Source organism: Muntiacus reevesi, chromosome 7 (assembly GCF_963930625.1).
Source record: "Muntiacus reevesi chromosome 7, mMunRee1.1, whole genome shotgun sequence".
Lineage (NCBI taxonomy): Eukaryota > Metazoa > Chordata > Mammalia > Artiodactyla > Cervidae > Muntiacus > Muntiacus reevesi.
In genome coordinates, this window is record NC_089255.1 from 84,282,373 (window position 1) to 84,295,326 (window position 12,954).

Sequence of the window (12,954 nt, forward strand, 5' to 3'; positions counted from 1 at the left end):
CCTTGCTCTCTCGGCCGTCCATCACCCCTCGGTTCTCCCGTGACCCCAAGTCCTCCGCTGGAGAAGTAACTGCCTTTCACACTTTCCCTGGTTTTTGTCCTCTCCCCATTTCCTCCTGCCCTTCATTGTATATTTTTCTTCCCGGCTTTCCAATGCCCATCTGCATGGAGTCTGCATGGAGCTCGGTGGGGTTGAAAGTCTAGAGCTTTTTTTGCTGTTTTGTTTAAGACCTGGTTATGGTTGTGGGATCTTTTTTTTTTTTGTCAGCTGCCTGTTATATCAATCACGGAGTCGGGATCTATTTATAGGTTGGGAGTACTGTGTCCTTAGTCACAAAGAGACACAGACAGGGGACTGTCAGCTGGTGCTGGAGGAGCTGAGCGACGAGCCATCAGCGACTGGAAACAGCTGAGGGGAGCCCCTTCCCCGCCACCCTGTCCCCCCACCCCAGCCCCAAGCATGTAAGTACCGGACCTTTCCTACCCTCCGCCCCTGACTCTGCCCTGGACCCTTCTGTCCTTTGCCCCACACCACGCTGCTTTCTTCTCTCTCTCTCTCTCCCCCTCTGTCTTTTTCATGGATGAAAATATCTTCCCCCTCGCCTGCTCTCTCATCCTGGGTTTCGGCACCCTCGAGCATCTCTGGGTGACCCAGAGGAAAATGTTGCCTCTCGCAGCCTGTCCTGGGAAGGGCAAGAGGGACCTGGAAGGGTGGGGAGGGACAGTTACACAAACTCATTTGGAAATCAGTAGGTCCTCTTTTAGTTTTTTTATTTGTTTTCACTGGGAAAAAGTAAGTAAATCAAAAGGGCAAGGGAAAGTTTACATGCGACTCCGCGGGGTGGTTATGTCTCCCAGCGTGAAAACTTTCATTTGCTGGCAGCTCCGGCTCTGGGTGAGCTGGGAAGGTTACAGAGGGAAGACCCAGTTCACACAGGACAGGTGATGATGGAGGGCTCCCGGCAGACTCGGCTTCAGCCCGGGAGCTTCCTGGTTCAGAGGGGAAATTATGAAAGTCCCGATAGCCAGCTTTTCTATAGCGCCTTAAAGGAAAATGACTTTTTTTTTTTTTTTTTGCACGGAGTTTGCTTTGAGAAGTTGGGATGAGAGCTGACACTTTGTCTTGCCTTGCGGGCTTTTGTTGGCTCACTCATTTGGTATGTTTTCTTCATCCTGAAAGGGGAACTGGGGTAGGGACTGGGAGTGGAGGAGGATCCGAAAGGATAGAAGCCGGGTGTGGAGTGCCATGGAACCATTGCTCCGCATCCTTCGAGAAGGAAAAAAGTTGATATGAGGGTCCTTGTCAAAGCCATTCTTGTCTCAGACAAGCAGAGCACAGACTCTGTGAGCACGCCGGCAACTCCTAGAGACGGCAGTCCCCAGGTATTGTCTGCTGGTCCACACCACTTAACACGCCAACAGCTTCCTGTGAAACATTTGGGGCTCTAGTTTCTGGAAACTGCATAGTGTTAGCTAAAAATGCTGCAGTTGGGTAGATTTGTTATATTTATAACAAATATATATATAACAATATTTATGAAGAAATAGAAGCCCTAAATTTTGGGAATAAAAAAGCGATGATGTTTAACGTATATGATATACAACTTTAAAATGCATCCTTTTTTACGAGACAAATAATACCTGAGTCTCTATTTACTAATACAATGCTTCCCATAAGCTACATCGTTAAGCACTACTTTTTGATTTCTTTGGGAAAACAAGATCCCAACTCATCAATCTTTACAACAATTTAAAAGCAGTAAACAAAACAGATATGTCTGGACTGTTTTGATTAAAAACAAAATCATGTTAACAGCAGAACTGACTTGAAGAAAGTTAAATAATATGGACGCCGGCATATATTTAGAGAGGTGGTTTGATCTCAGTTTTATTTTGACCTTTATGAAACTTTCACTTTCCTCCTCTCGGTTCTGTATTTTTATCAGTGTTTATTTAAGATTATTAATGCCTTTAATCCATTCATTTATTATTTTGGAGGACAGAACATGTGAAGTTTACTTTCTAATCTCTTATTCCTTCCTGATCCCCACTAGGATTTGAAAGTAAACTTTATATGTTCACTATATTCACTGCTAGAGAAATTAGAAGAAAGAGTTTTGTGTAAAATCAGGAGAAATGTCATTATTTCAAAACTAGTAGGGAAAGTAGAGTCCCAGAAATCGAGAGGAAAAAAAAAGGAAATGGGCATATTCTGTACCTAGCATTATTACTTTCTCTAGTCCACAGACTCTGTTTTGATAAACATATCCTGCAAAGGTTTCCCATAATAATACTGAAGTGGGATTTGGTGGGTGATTGTTAATTAAAGCTCAAGTGAACCAAGTGATTGAGACATTGCATTCAGAAACCTCAGCAGCCAGCTGTTTGCAAAATTGAACTGTTAGGACTGTCTGATCTCAGTGGCTTTTTAGGTAAAAGTGTGAGATTCTCCAAACCTTTTCATACAAGAGCAAGCGGTTCCCTCCACTCCTCAGCATGCACCCTGGAGCCTGCCGGTCCCAGATTAAATGCAGTGGGGGTGAGTCCCGCGTTTCTGAACAAGTCCTGTGTTCTTATTAGTGTTATCGGTTGAGACGAGAGAATATTTGTTGTCATATGTAGACAAGAACTGCTGCTTCCTTTGGCCACCTGTGGACACTTTTAGGTGGAATGGGAGCTTGTTTGGCAGTATGCTGGAAGGCCTGGCTTTCCCCCTCAAGTTCAGGATGTGGTTTTGCCCCTTTGGACTTACATATAGAGATGCAGTTGGGGAAACTGCAAGGCTTTTGCATAAGGCAGCCTGTGATTACTTAGTTTCTGCTTCAATAGCGATTAATTTTATGTGGACCAAGCTCCTGTCAAACTCATTTGTTTTTTTTCCAAACTGATTTCTTACATGTAATTGGTCACGGGGCTGTCTGTGACTTCAAGTCAGTAAAATCTCCCCCGTTCCATCCTCATCATTGTTTATTTCTTTGATGTAAATTCACAGTCGCCTGTGTACATGCTGCTGTTTTATGCGTCCCCCACCTTCCGCCAGCTCGTAGAAACCCAGCCCTGACCTCTTCCCAAATGGGGGACAGTGGGGCCAGTGAGCAGGTGCTTTGGACTACAGCAGGCTCAGGTGCAGGGCCATCAATCTCGAGGAAGAAGGAACTGCAAATACCTGGAAAGCGTTCCCCTCGTTCAAACGATTTCCCCTCCAAATATCTCACAAATAAAAAATGGCAGCTGGCAGGATTTTTCAACCAAAGCCCAAGTACAGCTGTTTCTCCTCATCACTTCACCTCTACAGTGTATCTGTCCATCTTTTTCTTATCTCTATTTTTACATTTCATTATCCTCCTGTACTCTCCCGCTCTCTCTGTCTCCCCCCTCCCTTCCCTCCCCCTTCTCGCCTTTCCTGAAAAACACATTTCTATCTGGCACAGAAAATAAACTCAGATTGTGGGTAGTTATGTTAATCTAATTCAATCCTCAGCGGGTTAAGAGTGAAATTCTAATAGTGGAGCTGTTGAGGGCTTTTTTGTTAATGGCTTGGGGATTACATTGAGTTAAAGGCTCATTTCCTAATCAAACAGAGAGGGAGAGAGTGACTCCGAATATTTATGAGTCTCCCAGTGAGAATTTAAACATTCAACTCCAAAAGCAGGGTTTCTGCAGGAGGAAAGAGTTAAAACCCCTCAGGGCTGCTGGGGAAAAAAATTAAACCAGTTAAGCCATCAGCATTTCCAGGCTGCTGTGCAACTTGGGCCAAGTGGAAGGTGGAAGAGAGAGAGAGGGGGGATCATTTCACAAAGCGAAGATGGAGACCGTGCAGAAGCTCTGCTGTGTTCAGAAAAAGAGCCCCCCGTAGCAGACGCGGATCCTGGGTTCACTCAGGCCCTGGAGGGGCTGTGTGCCTTCAGCTCCCCAAATCAATTCTCTTCCAGTCCGGAGGTGAGCACGTGGAGACAGGAGAATGGCTCAATTTACAGGCAGTGGGAGAGTTCCCCCAGCTGCCTGGTGGAGCTGGTGGGGAGGATCTCCCCCACTTTGGCCCCATCTCTGAAATGCAGAGGGCGGGCTTTCCCCTCAAGAGCAAACTGGCACCCCCACTGGCTTCCCCTTTGCCCCGTGATCTGTCTGAGTCCCTCACCTGCACACACTGCATGCCAGGACCTCAAAACCCAGCTGGTTCACTGTGCCTAGAAGAAAGCAGGTGGAACACTCCCATCTCCAGCCAGAGAAGGCACGGAGCAATTTGGCCAAGGTCAAGCAAGGTCAAGGCCAAGCTGAGGTCAGGAGTCCAAGTTCTGGGCAAGTGTACAGTAGAGGAGAGGGGAATGTTGGAGCCATATGGCTCCCCGGGACTGTAGCCTCCTTCTCCAGCTTCGGGGATAAGGGCAGGAATCCCTGATACTGGAGGATACTGAGTGCTCTGCACACTTGGCCTTTTTTCTCCACCAGTCAAGTGAGCAGTTTCTAGTCCTTTCGCTTGGCTCTTTCCCCTGCTCCTTGAGGTCAGCAGCGGCTCTGAAAGCTACCTTCTGTCCACAGGGTCCTCTGGCCTTCTGTTTCCCTCTGACCTGGGCACTGTCCTTTCTCTTCGTGTCTCATACTCAGTGGCCATGAGCCCTCAGGTCAAGGTGGCCTTTGAAACGTGTCCACACCAGCTCTTCTGTGACGTCTTCCTTACCTGGTTGGCATCGTCCTCTTCTTGGGGCCCCAGTTGAGTCCCACCATCATTTCATTCACCCCCACGGGAGCACTGCTCCTGTCAGCCTCGCTCACTGCATCAGGAACCCCCTAACTCTAGGGGCTACATAGCATTCCTCTTTGTAAGCGCAGCTCACTGGCCTGACAAGTGCCTCCGTGGATGGCACAGAGCTGTGGTTAAGAGTGTACATTCTGAGTCAGACAGCCAAAGTTCAAGTTCCAATGTTACCTTTTCTCAGCTGTGAGACTTGAGCTACCTAATCTCTTAAGGGCTCCATTTTCTCATCTGTTAAATGGGGGTAATTATAGAACCTGGGCTTCCTGGGTAGCGGTAGTGGTAAAGAACCTGCCTGCCAGTGCAGGAGACTAAGAGCCTCAGGTTCAGTCCCTGGGTTGGGAAGATCCCCTGGAGGAGGGAGTGACCACCGACTCCAGTATTCTAGCCTGGAGAACCCCATGGACAGAGGAGCCTGGCAGGCTATGGACCACAGGATCACAGAGAGTCAGACACGACTGAAGTGACTTAGCATGCACGCACACATAGAACCTACCCCATAGAGTTGTTGGGCAGATGAAGTGCATGTGGAATGTTAGCCTTTTATCTAGTAAGTCTCAGCCTTTTTATTTGCTCAGCACAGAGCAGTCACTTCTGCTCACACCATGTCACACCATTAAAAACACATCCTTATGCCTCCCACTAAGGCATATCTTAGCTTGGACTGCCGTGACAAGACACCATAGATGGTGGCTTAAGCAATAGAAATTAATTTTCTCGCAGTTCTAGAGGCTGGTCCAAGATCAGGATGCCAGCATGGTCAGGTTCCAGGGAGGAACCTTCTCCTGGTGGACTGTCTTCTTGCCGTGTCCTCACATGGAGGTGAGACTGAGAGCTCTGCTTTCTTCCTCTTCTCAAAAGGACACTAGTCCCATCAAGAGGGCTCCACCCTCATGACCTCATCTAACCCTAGTTACCCCCTGAATGTCCCACCTCCAAATACCATCACATTGGGAACCAGGGCTCAGAATCTGGGTGGGGACACATTCAGTCTATAACAGGCTGTTTTCTCTGAGTTTTGGTGAGCAGAGTCCTATGTCAGCAAGACTTGCAGCTTCACCCTCCAGCAGGCCATTGCAACTGGAAACCAGAGTTCAAGGCACATTGGCAACACACCCTGCCCCAACCTGGAAGGAACCTGGGGCTTTAAACCACGGTGAAGAGCAGAGAGTGGGGGAGGGTGAGGGCCGGACCACAGTCCTGAGTCAGGGAACAAGGCCTGACTCTTTTCTGCTCTGTCGGATCAGAGTTTGGTCAACTCGCTTGGCCCCACTCACATTCCAATGAGCAGCTTTTGTTCTTGGCTATCCAAGTCTCTCCTGCACCTTCTCCATCCTGCATTCTCCGATGGCAGTTCAGTCTCGACCCCCAGAGCAGGGCAGACGGATCCCAGCTGTGAAGCCCACCGGGCTGTGCTTTCTAGGCAGCAGGTGCCTGCTCTCAACAGAGTCACTCGACCAGTGAATCCAAAGGCCACCTCACCCCATGAGGTGTCCTCTCCTGGGCTGCACCCAGTGCCGATGCCCTTGACTCTCCCTGTGTGTCTTTGCAGAGACTCTATGCCTCAAGGCAGTGAGCCCTCCTCTCTTTCTTCCCCCACTGGTCAGGCGATCCAAGTAGGAATGCAGTGCCACCCATGTTCCTCTCCTCTGCTCTCCTTCCTAGAGTTGGAGGTACTGCTATTAAACACTAAAGTTGTCACAGCCTCCCTTTTGCCTCCTTGCTATCAGCTTTGGAGGCCCCAGTGCCAAGCGCAATGCATGACACACAGTATGTGCTCAATAAATGCATGCCAAGTGACTTGCACGGAGTCTCTCCTCGCAAGGGGGCCCTCCCAATCCCTCAGTCATGGGAGGGGGAAGTGACTTGAAGCTATGAATGTTCAGCTGCCTTAACTACATCAGCTCCTGACCTGGTGACTGTGGTCCTGCCCCAATCCTTCTCTGTTCCTCTTCACATTTCCTCCATCCAGGAAAAACAAAAGAGGGCAAGGGAGAAAGAGAGAATGAGATGTGTCTTTTATGCACATGTAGACAAACCTTCGCTGGAATTTCATCCTGTTCAGTAAAGAAGCTTTGTCTAAGTCGATGTCAAATTTAATTGCTAAACTGGTATCTGTCCTGTGATGGTTTCCGTCCCCACCCCCTTTCTGGGCGGTGCCTGCCTCCTCTGGCTGCTCTGCGTGGGGCCCCGCGTCCCTCTCCTTTGCTTTAACCATGCTGGTCCTGGGCGGTGCACATGAGAGGGAGACCCTCCTTCTGAAGTATTCCAGAGTGTCTGCTTCCATTAGCACAGACAAGGCTTTGGAAAGGTGGCAACTGGGGAACATCATCTTCGATACTGGATTCTTCCCAGAACAGCATTTGTGCTCTTTGGGAAGACAGGGGAGGGAAAACTCAGGCTGTCAAGGGTTAAATGAGAACAGTGAAAAGTCTAGGCATCTCTCGGGGGGGCTGGTTGCTGGCTGAGACAATTGATTAGCTTGGCTTAGTGATCTTTCTAGCAATATTCAGGAGTGAAATTATTGCTGATTAGGCTGCATGTGTGTGCATGTGTGTGTGTGTGTGTGTGTGTTAGGGTTCACGGCTATGAGGGGAGTAGCATATGATCTGAGATAGCAATGTTCGGGATTGTTTGCTCCGTAAAGAGTCTCAGGAAGAGACCTGTCAGCCCACGTGTATCTGCAGTTGTGTGAGAACTCTGTGTGGGTACCAGTCAGCTGGGAGGGCAGGCTGAATGGTGCACAGAGCCTTCTGTTTGCTTTCTTTTCAACTTCCTGTGATATTAGAATTATTCCAAAATACAAAGTTATTAATGAAAAACCGCGAGTTCCCTAGGAGCCCAGTGGTTCAGACTCCAAGCTTCCCCTGCCAGGGGCCTGAGTTCGATCCCCAGCTGGGGGACTAAGAGGTGGCATGCTGTGTGGCGTGGCCAAAAAAAAGGTTAAAAACCAAACTCAATGAGAGGGAAGTCCGCTGCTGAGGGCTGCTTCCACCTGTGTCTCTAGTGGATGGAGGTAGCAGCCAGGTACCCCGGGGAGAGGCAGGTGCCAGGTGGGTTCAGTCCGGTTCACCCCCGGGCCAGTGATAATTAAGGAGCACAGGGCCTCAGTTCCCTGCATCATAGCATGAAGGAGTGGACGAGATCTCTTAGGCCCTCCAGCTCTAAAAGGTTATATTTTAAAACCATTGTTCATGGCGAACCTGGTTCGTGGTACTCCTGACGTAACCGGTAATTACAGCTCAGCCTGCTCGTGTTCCTTTAAAAAAATTAATTAATTAATTTTTGACTGTGCTGAGTCTCCATTGCTGCAAGCGGGCTTTTCTCTAGTTGCGGTGAAGGAGGGCTGCTCTCCAGTTGTGGTGCCCGAGCTTCTCCTTGCAGCAGGTTCTCTTGTTGCAGAACATGAACTCCAGGGTGAGCAGGCTTCAGTAGCTGCAGCACGCAGACTTAGTCGCTCTGCGGCATGTGGGATCTTCCCGGACCAGGGATCGAACCCACGTCCCCTGCACTGGCAGACAGATTCTTAACCACTGGGCCACCAGGGAAGTCCCTGCCCCATCCTTTAATACAAAACCCTGGGTCCAGACTTTTGACTTTTGGGGGGCTCTGTGCCTTTGCCAACTCAGTCAGTCCCTACCATCTAGCATCTTCCTAGGCCTCTTTCACTTCTCACCTCCCTCTGTCTGTTAAGTACACCTGGGCAGTGAGCAGAAAACTGGTCAGGCCTTCTTTTTCAAAAACAATTATATAAACTCTGCATTTTTAATTTTGCTTTCAATTTGTCACCACCATGATTTTATACCTCAGTGGTCCTGATACTCCTCCCTCACAATCGTTGGCCCCAGAAGTTGCATCCAGGCTTCTCGGCGTCTAGAGAAGCCCCAGGGCCAGGGTCCTGCTCCTCAAGGTTTACTCAGATCCTTTGGTGGGAGCATGGTTGAGATTTGGGAAGAGGGTTTCCAAGCAGGATGACCTCGGCAAGTCCCTAGCCCCTACCTACCTTCATTTCTTCACCAGCAAAAGGGGCTGAAACCTGGGCTGAGGGCCTCACAAGATTGGTGGGAAGCTAGCATAAGAATCAGAGGGCAAAAGAAAGAAAGAAAAAGAATCAGAGGGCAAGCGCTCCTTAAGAAAGGGAAGTGCTTACCTGTTTTAGACTAACTTATTCTGCTGCACACTGACCTCCGTGCAGTGGTTTGGGTGGTGTTAGACAAAACGGGTGCTAGATCCACATTGCTGGACCCATGTCCACCTCGTACCTGCTGCAACCTGGACAAGCTTCCCACCTTCTCCAGTCCACTCAATTTCCTCATCTGTATAATGGGTATGGTAAGACCACCTGCCTTGTGGAGCTATTGTGAAGGTTTAAGGAGATCCTTATAAAGGCCCTTGAACAGTGCCTGCTCAATAGCAAATTTGGAAAGCTGTTGTTGAGGGAGATGACATTTTGGTTGTTGTTGTCATCATTTTCTGGGTCCTGTGCTGAAAAGGTCAAGAGGGTGGAAACTTCCAAAGTCCTTACATTCCTCCCAGCCCCTTCCCAGGCAGCTTATAAGTGCAGCAGTAGATGCTACTCTAGAAGTGGTTTTAATACATCCCTGGCCCCCCGCAATTCCCTGCATTGTCATATCCCATAATCAAGTCAGCATCCTCCCAGTGTCTGCCTGGGCTTTGGTGTGGTCTGGCCAAACCTGTTCTCCCTCATGGAACTCTGTTCTTCATGGCCTAGCATATATGGCTGCTGAAGTCCAGCTGTGAGATTTGAATAGATGGGTTTTCTTTCTTTCTTTTTTTTTTTTTTTGGCTACACTGGGTCAAATTGTAGCTCACAGGATCTTCACTGCAGCCCGAGGGCTCTTAATTGCAGCATGCGGCCTTCCTTGAGGGGTGTGGGATCTAGTTTCCTCATCAGGGGTCGAACCCAGGGCCCCTGCATTGGGAACATGGAGTCTTAACCATGGGACCACCAGGGAAGTCTCCGAGATGGGTGGTCTTGTGCGTCCAGGAGTGCAGTGGTGTCACTGGAGTGTGTTTTCTGCAGAGACAATTCCTCCTCCTGTACAACGTAATGGAGTGGGGATAGCTTATTTACCACATATTTGATGGTGCATATTTAGGGAGTGCTTAGCAAGGAAAGAAAAATGGGAATAGATAAGAGTAGTTTCTGATGTCTCCAAGGGGGCCAAATTGGTACATTTCAAGGGACTTGTAGAAGCGACATCACGCAATCTTAGGGGAAATTTCCAAATCCAGACTTGTGACCGGCCTGTGTGCTGTATGCATGTGCATATGCTAAGGGTATTGTGGTCAGTCAGCCATGACTCTCTTCTTTCCCCGTCTCAGGCTGAGAGTAATCTTGAAGGAACATGTAATTACTATTTACTCCAGGGCACTCAATTGAGAACACCCTCATGTAATGACTCTTGAGTTAATTCTGCCTTCGGATGCCCATCTGCTGTAGCTCCTCTGGAAGTCAGTGGGAACCAGGCACCATGTGGAAAAGGATCGGGAGATGGATATTGGTCCCTGCAAGTTCAAGGTCTGCTCTTGAACAACAGAGATAGGTCTTTCTCGCCAGAATCTTCCCTTGGCTCTCTGCCCTTAGGGACAGAAGCAACCGTTAATCTAATGGGCCGTCTTGGTGGATTTGAAGAGTCAGCAGCGTTGATAAAGGAGAAAGGCATTCAGGAGAATTCTAGAGCTAGGACTGTAGCATTTATATAAAGTTGAAAACATGCAAAGATGCTGTACTTCAGCCTTTGGGGGAGGAGAGGGGTGAATTCGCCCGATCATTGAAGGTGGAGTGTGGGGGCAGAGGGAAGCCAGGTGGATGCGTTATAACAAGACCTGTGGAATCCATCTGCTAAAAATATCAGATTGATATAGTACCTTGAAATGTGATACTCTACTGATGATGCAGTTGGACACTGTTGTGGAGGCTACCAAACCGTTTATGGAAATAAAACTGATTTGTGTGGCAGTATATGGAACAAGCTCTTACATTTTCCCCAGAAGCCACTGTCCTGCTCCCAGCTCTGCCACTGCCTGATGACTGTGTACACTTGGTTTCTCTCTGCCTCTGTTTCTTTATGTGTAAAAGAAATGGGTGGACTAGATCACTTCCAAGTACCCCCCCGGATGTGTGATTCCGAAGCTCCCCTGTGCCCCACCTGGGCAGCGGTCATCCTGAACCACAGCTGTCTGTGTGGGGGTTTCCCATTCAGCATGAAGGCTCCGTGGGCAGGGACCGCTGGTGCTATTACCCAGCACCGAGCCTGGACGTGACACGCACTTGCCTTTGAAGGTACTAACGAAAGAACTGGCACAACTGAATGCCAACGCCCCCAACCCGAGTATCGACTTGGCTGCTTCCAGAAATGCCACAGGCCTGGCTGATGGCTCCCCATGGCTTGAATTTCCCTGCTCTGTCTTCTCCCTCATTGGGCAGGGCGGGTGGTTCGTGCCTCCATGGTGTGAGTTGGAAAATCTTCTAGCAACATATAAATTGAGCTGCTGAAAACCAACCCCCTGGAAACATGGGTTTTAGGAATGACACGATTTCCCAACTGCCATACCTGCTTCTTTGTATGACCATTCTGCTGTGCCTTTTTTCCCCCTCTCTCTCCATCATAGTCTATTAATTTAAAAATATTAAACTTGGAGACTTGCTAAATAAAGAGACCTCAGAGCACAAAATATCCCTTATCCATTTTCTGGGTCCCTATGTGCTTCCTTATACAGATTTTTTTTCTTATTTTTTTACCAAATGGCCTTGATTTTATCATTAATCTCTGTGTGACAATTCTTTTTCTCTAACTTGTTTCTAAAATAGTCTCCCGTAAGTCCCCAACTCCACTTCCATTGATCCCTTGTGCCCCTTTCACTTCTGTCTTTGCTGTTTCATGAAACTTATGAAGTGATTCCTTTATAAGCTGGACCCTTGATCTCAGGCCCCTTTCCGAGTCTTCCACCAAAATCTCCCAGAAGGGCGGTTCTGACAATTGGACTTTCTCAGCTCAGGTGGTCTTGGGTCGCTGTCATTTCCATACTGAGCCTGGGGACATGCTTTGTTCTCTATCCCCTAAAACCTCATATTTTCTTTAACTAGCAGTTTTCCCATTGCACATGAACCACATTACAAATTTAAAGCCTTAAAAAAATCTTCAGCATCATTCTTTTGCTCCATGTTGTGAAGAGTTCCATATTTTTTTTTCCTGACAATAGTCTCACTGAATGTTAACAGTACCATTACCTGGTACCTAAACATGACATTTCCTTAATACATTCCTTTATAGCTTCCTTGCATTGCTGTTTACTGCTTGCTTCGTTTTTTGACTTTTCCACATGTCCCATCTCTGCAACTACTCTTCAGAGTATGGGAGAAGGAAAGGTCTTTATCAAGGGCCTGTTATGTGCCAGCAGCTTTACATAGCTTATCTTACTTTGTCCCTGTAACGACTGAAAGACCTAAGTTTTATTATTATTCCCATTTTACAGAAGAGGAGACAGAGGCACTGAGGACCTTACTTAAGGTGACCCAGGGAGTGAGTTGTAGGCTCTGAAGTCACCCTATGAGGTATCACAACACAGTGCAGGACGAAGTACAAGCAGCCAACCACTGGAAACCACACCAGTACCCTTGGGTATCATTCACATCAACATTGCACTTGGCCCAGCATTTTTGAAGTTTTAGTGTTTTTATTTGTTTTCTTGAAAAGTGTCGGCTGTGTCCCTTAACAGACCTGACGAAAGAGCCTACAATTCTAGCTCTTCTTCCCCAAGTCCCTGCATCCTTGTAAATATTACAAAGCAGATGCTTCCGCCAAGGGAGACCCCTGCTGATTACCCCTTAGCTCTCCTTTGACACTGCTAAGAGTCTTTCCCCTACATGAGGGGGGCCTCTCCAGGGGAACTGCTAACTATATTGGTAACATGTAGACCTAACCTGTGGCTAAAATGGGCAGACTTTAAAGGCTCCCATGATGCAGTATGCTCTTTCAGAAAGCATATTTTGTTTCTCCTGCTTTATTCTGACTGTTGCTTGCCTGCTTCCCCATCACCTTTCCCACTTCTGCCTTTATATCCTCCCTCCAACTAGCCCATCAAGAGTATTTTCACTTTATGTTTCCCGTTTTGTCTTTTTCCCCACCTTGCTCTAGCCACACATCATCTGTCTTGACTTTGTCTTCTGAGAGCTAC

At 48.0% G+C, this 12,954-nt stretch overlaps 1 protein-coding gene across 1 annotated transcript in view; it reads left to right on the plus strand.

Annotated features, from left to right (window-relative positions):
* Window positions 1–278: 278 nt before the first annotated feature.
* ESRRB (estrogen related receptor beta) overlaps window positions 279–12,954 on the plus strand; it is a 183,425-nt gene continuing 170,749 nt past the window's right edge. The window contains exon 1 of the mRNA XM_065941363.1: window positions 279–461. Coding sequence (XP_065797435.1) covers window positions 460–461 — 2 coding nt within the window. The 5' untranslated portion in view covers window positions 279–459. The remainder of the gene's footprint in view (window positions 462–12,954) is intronic.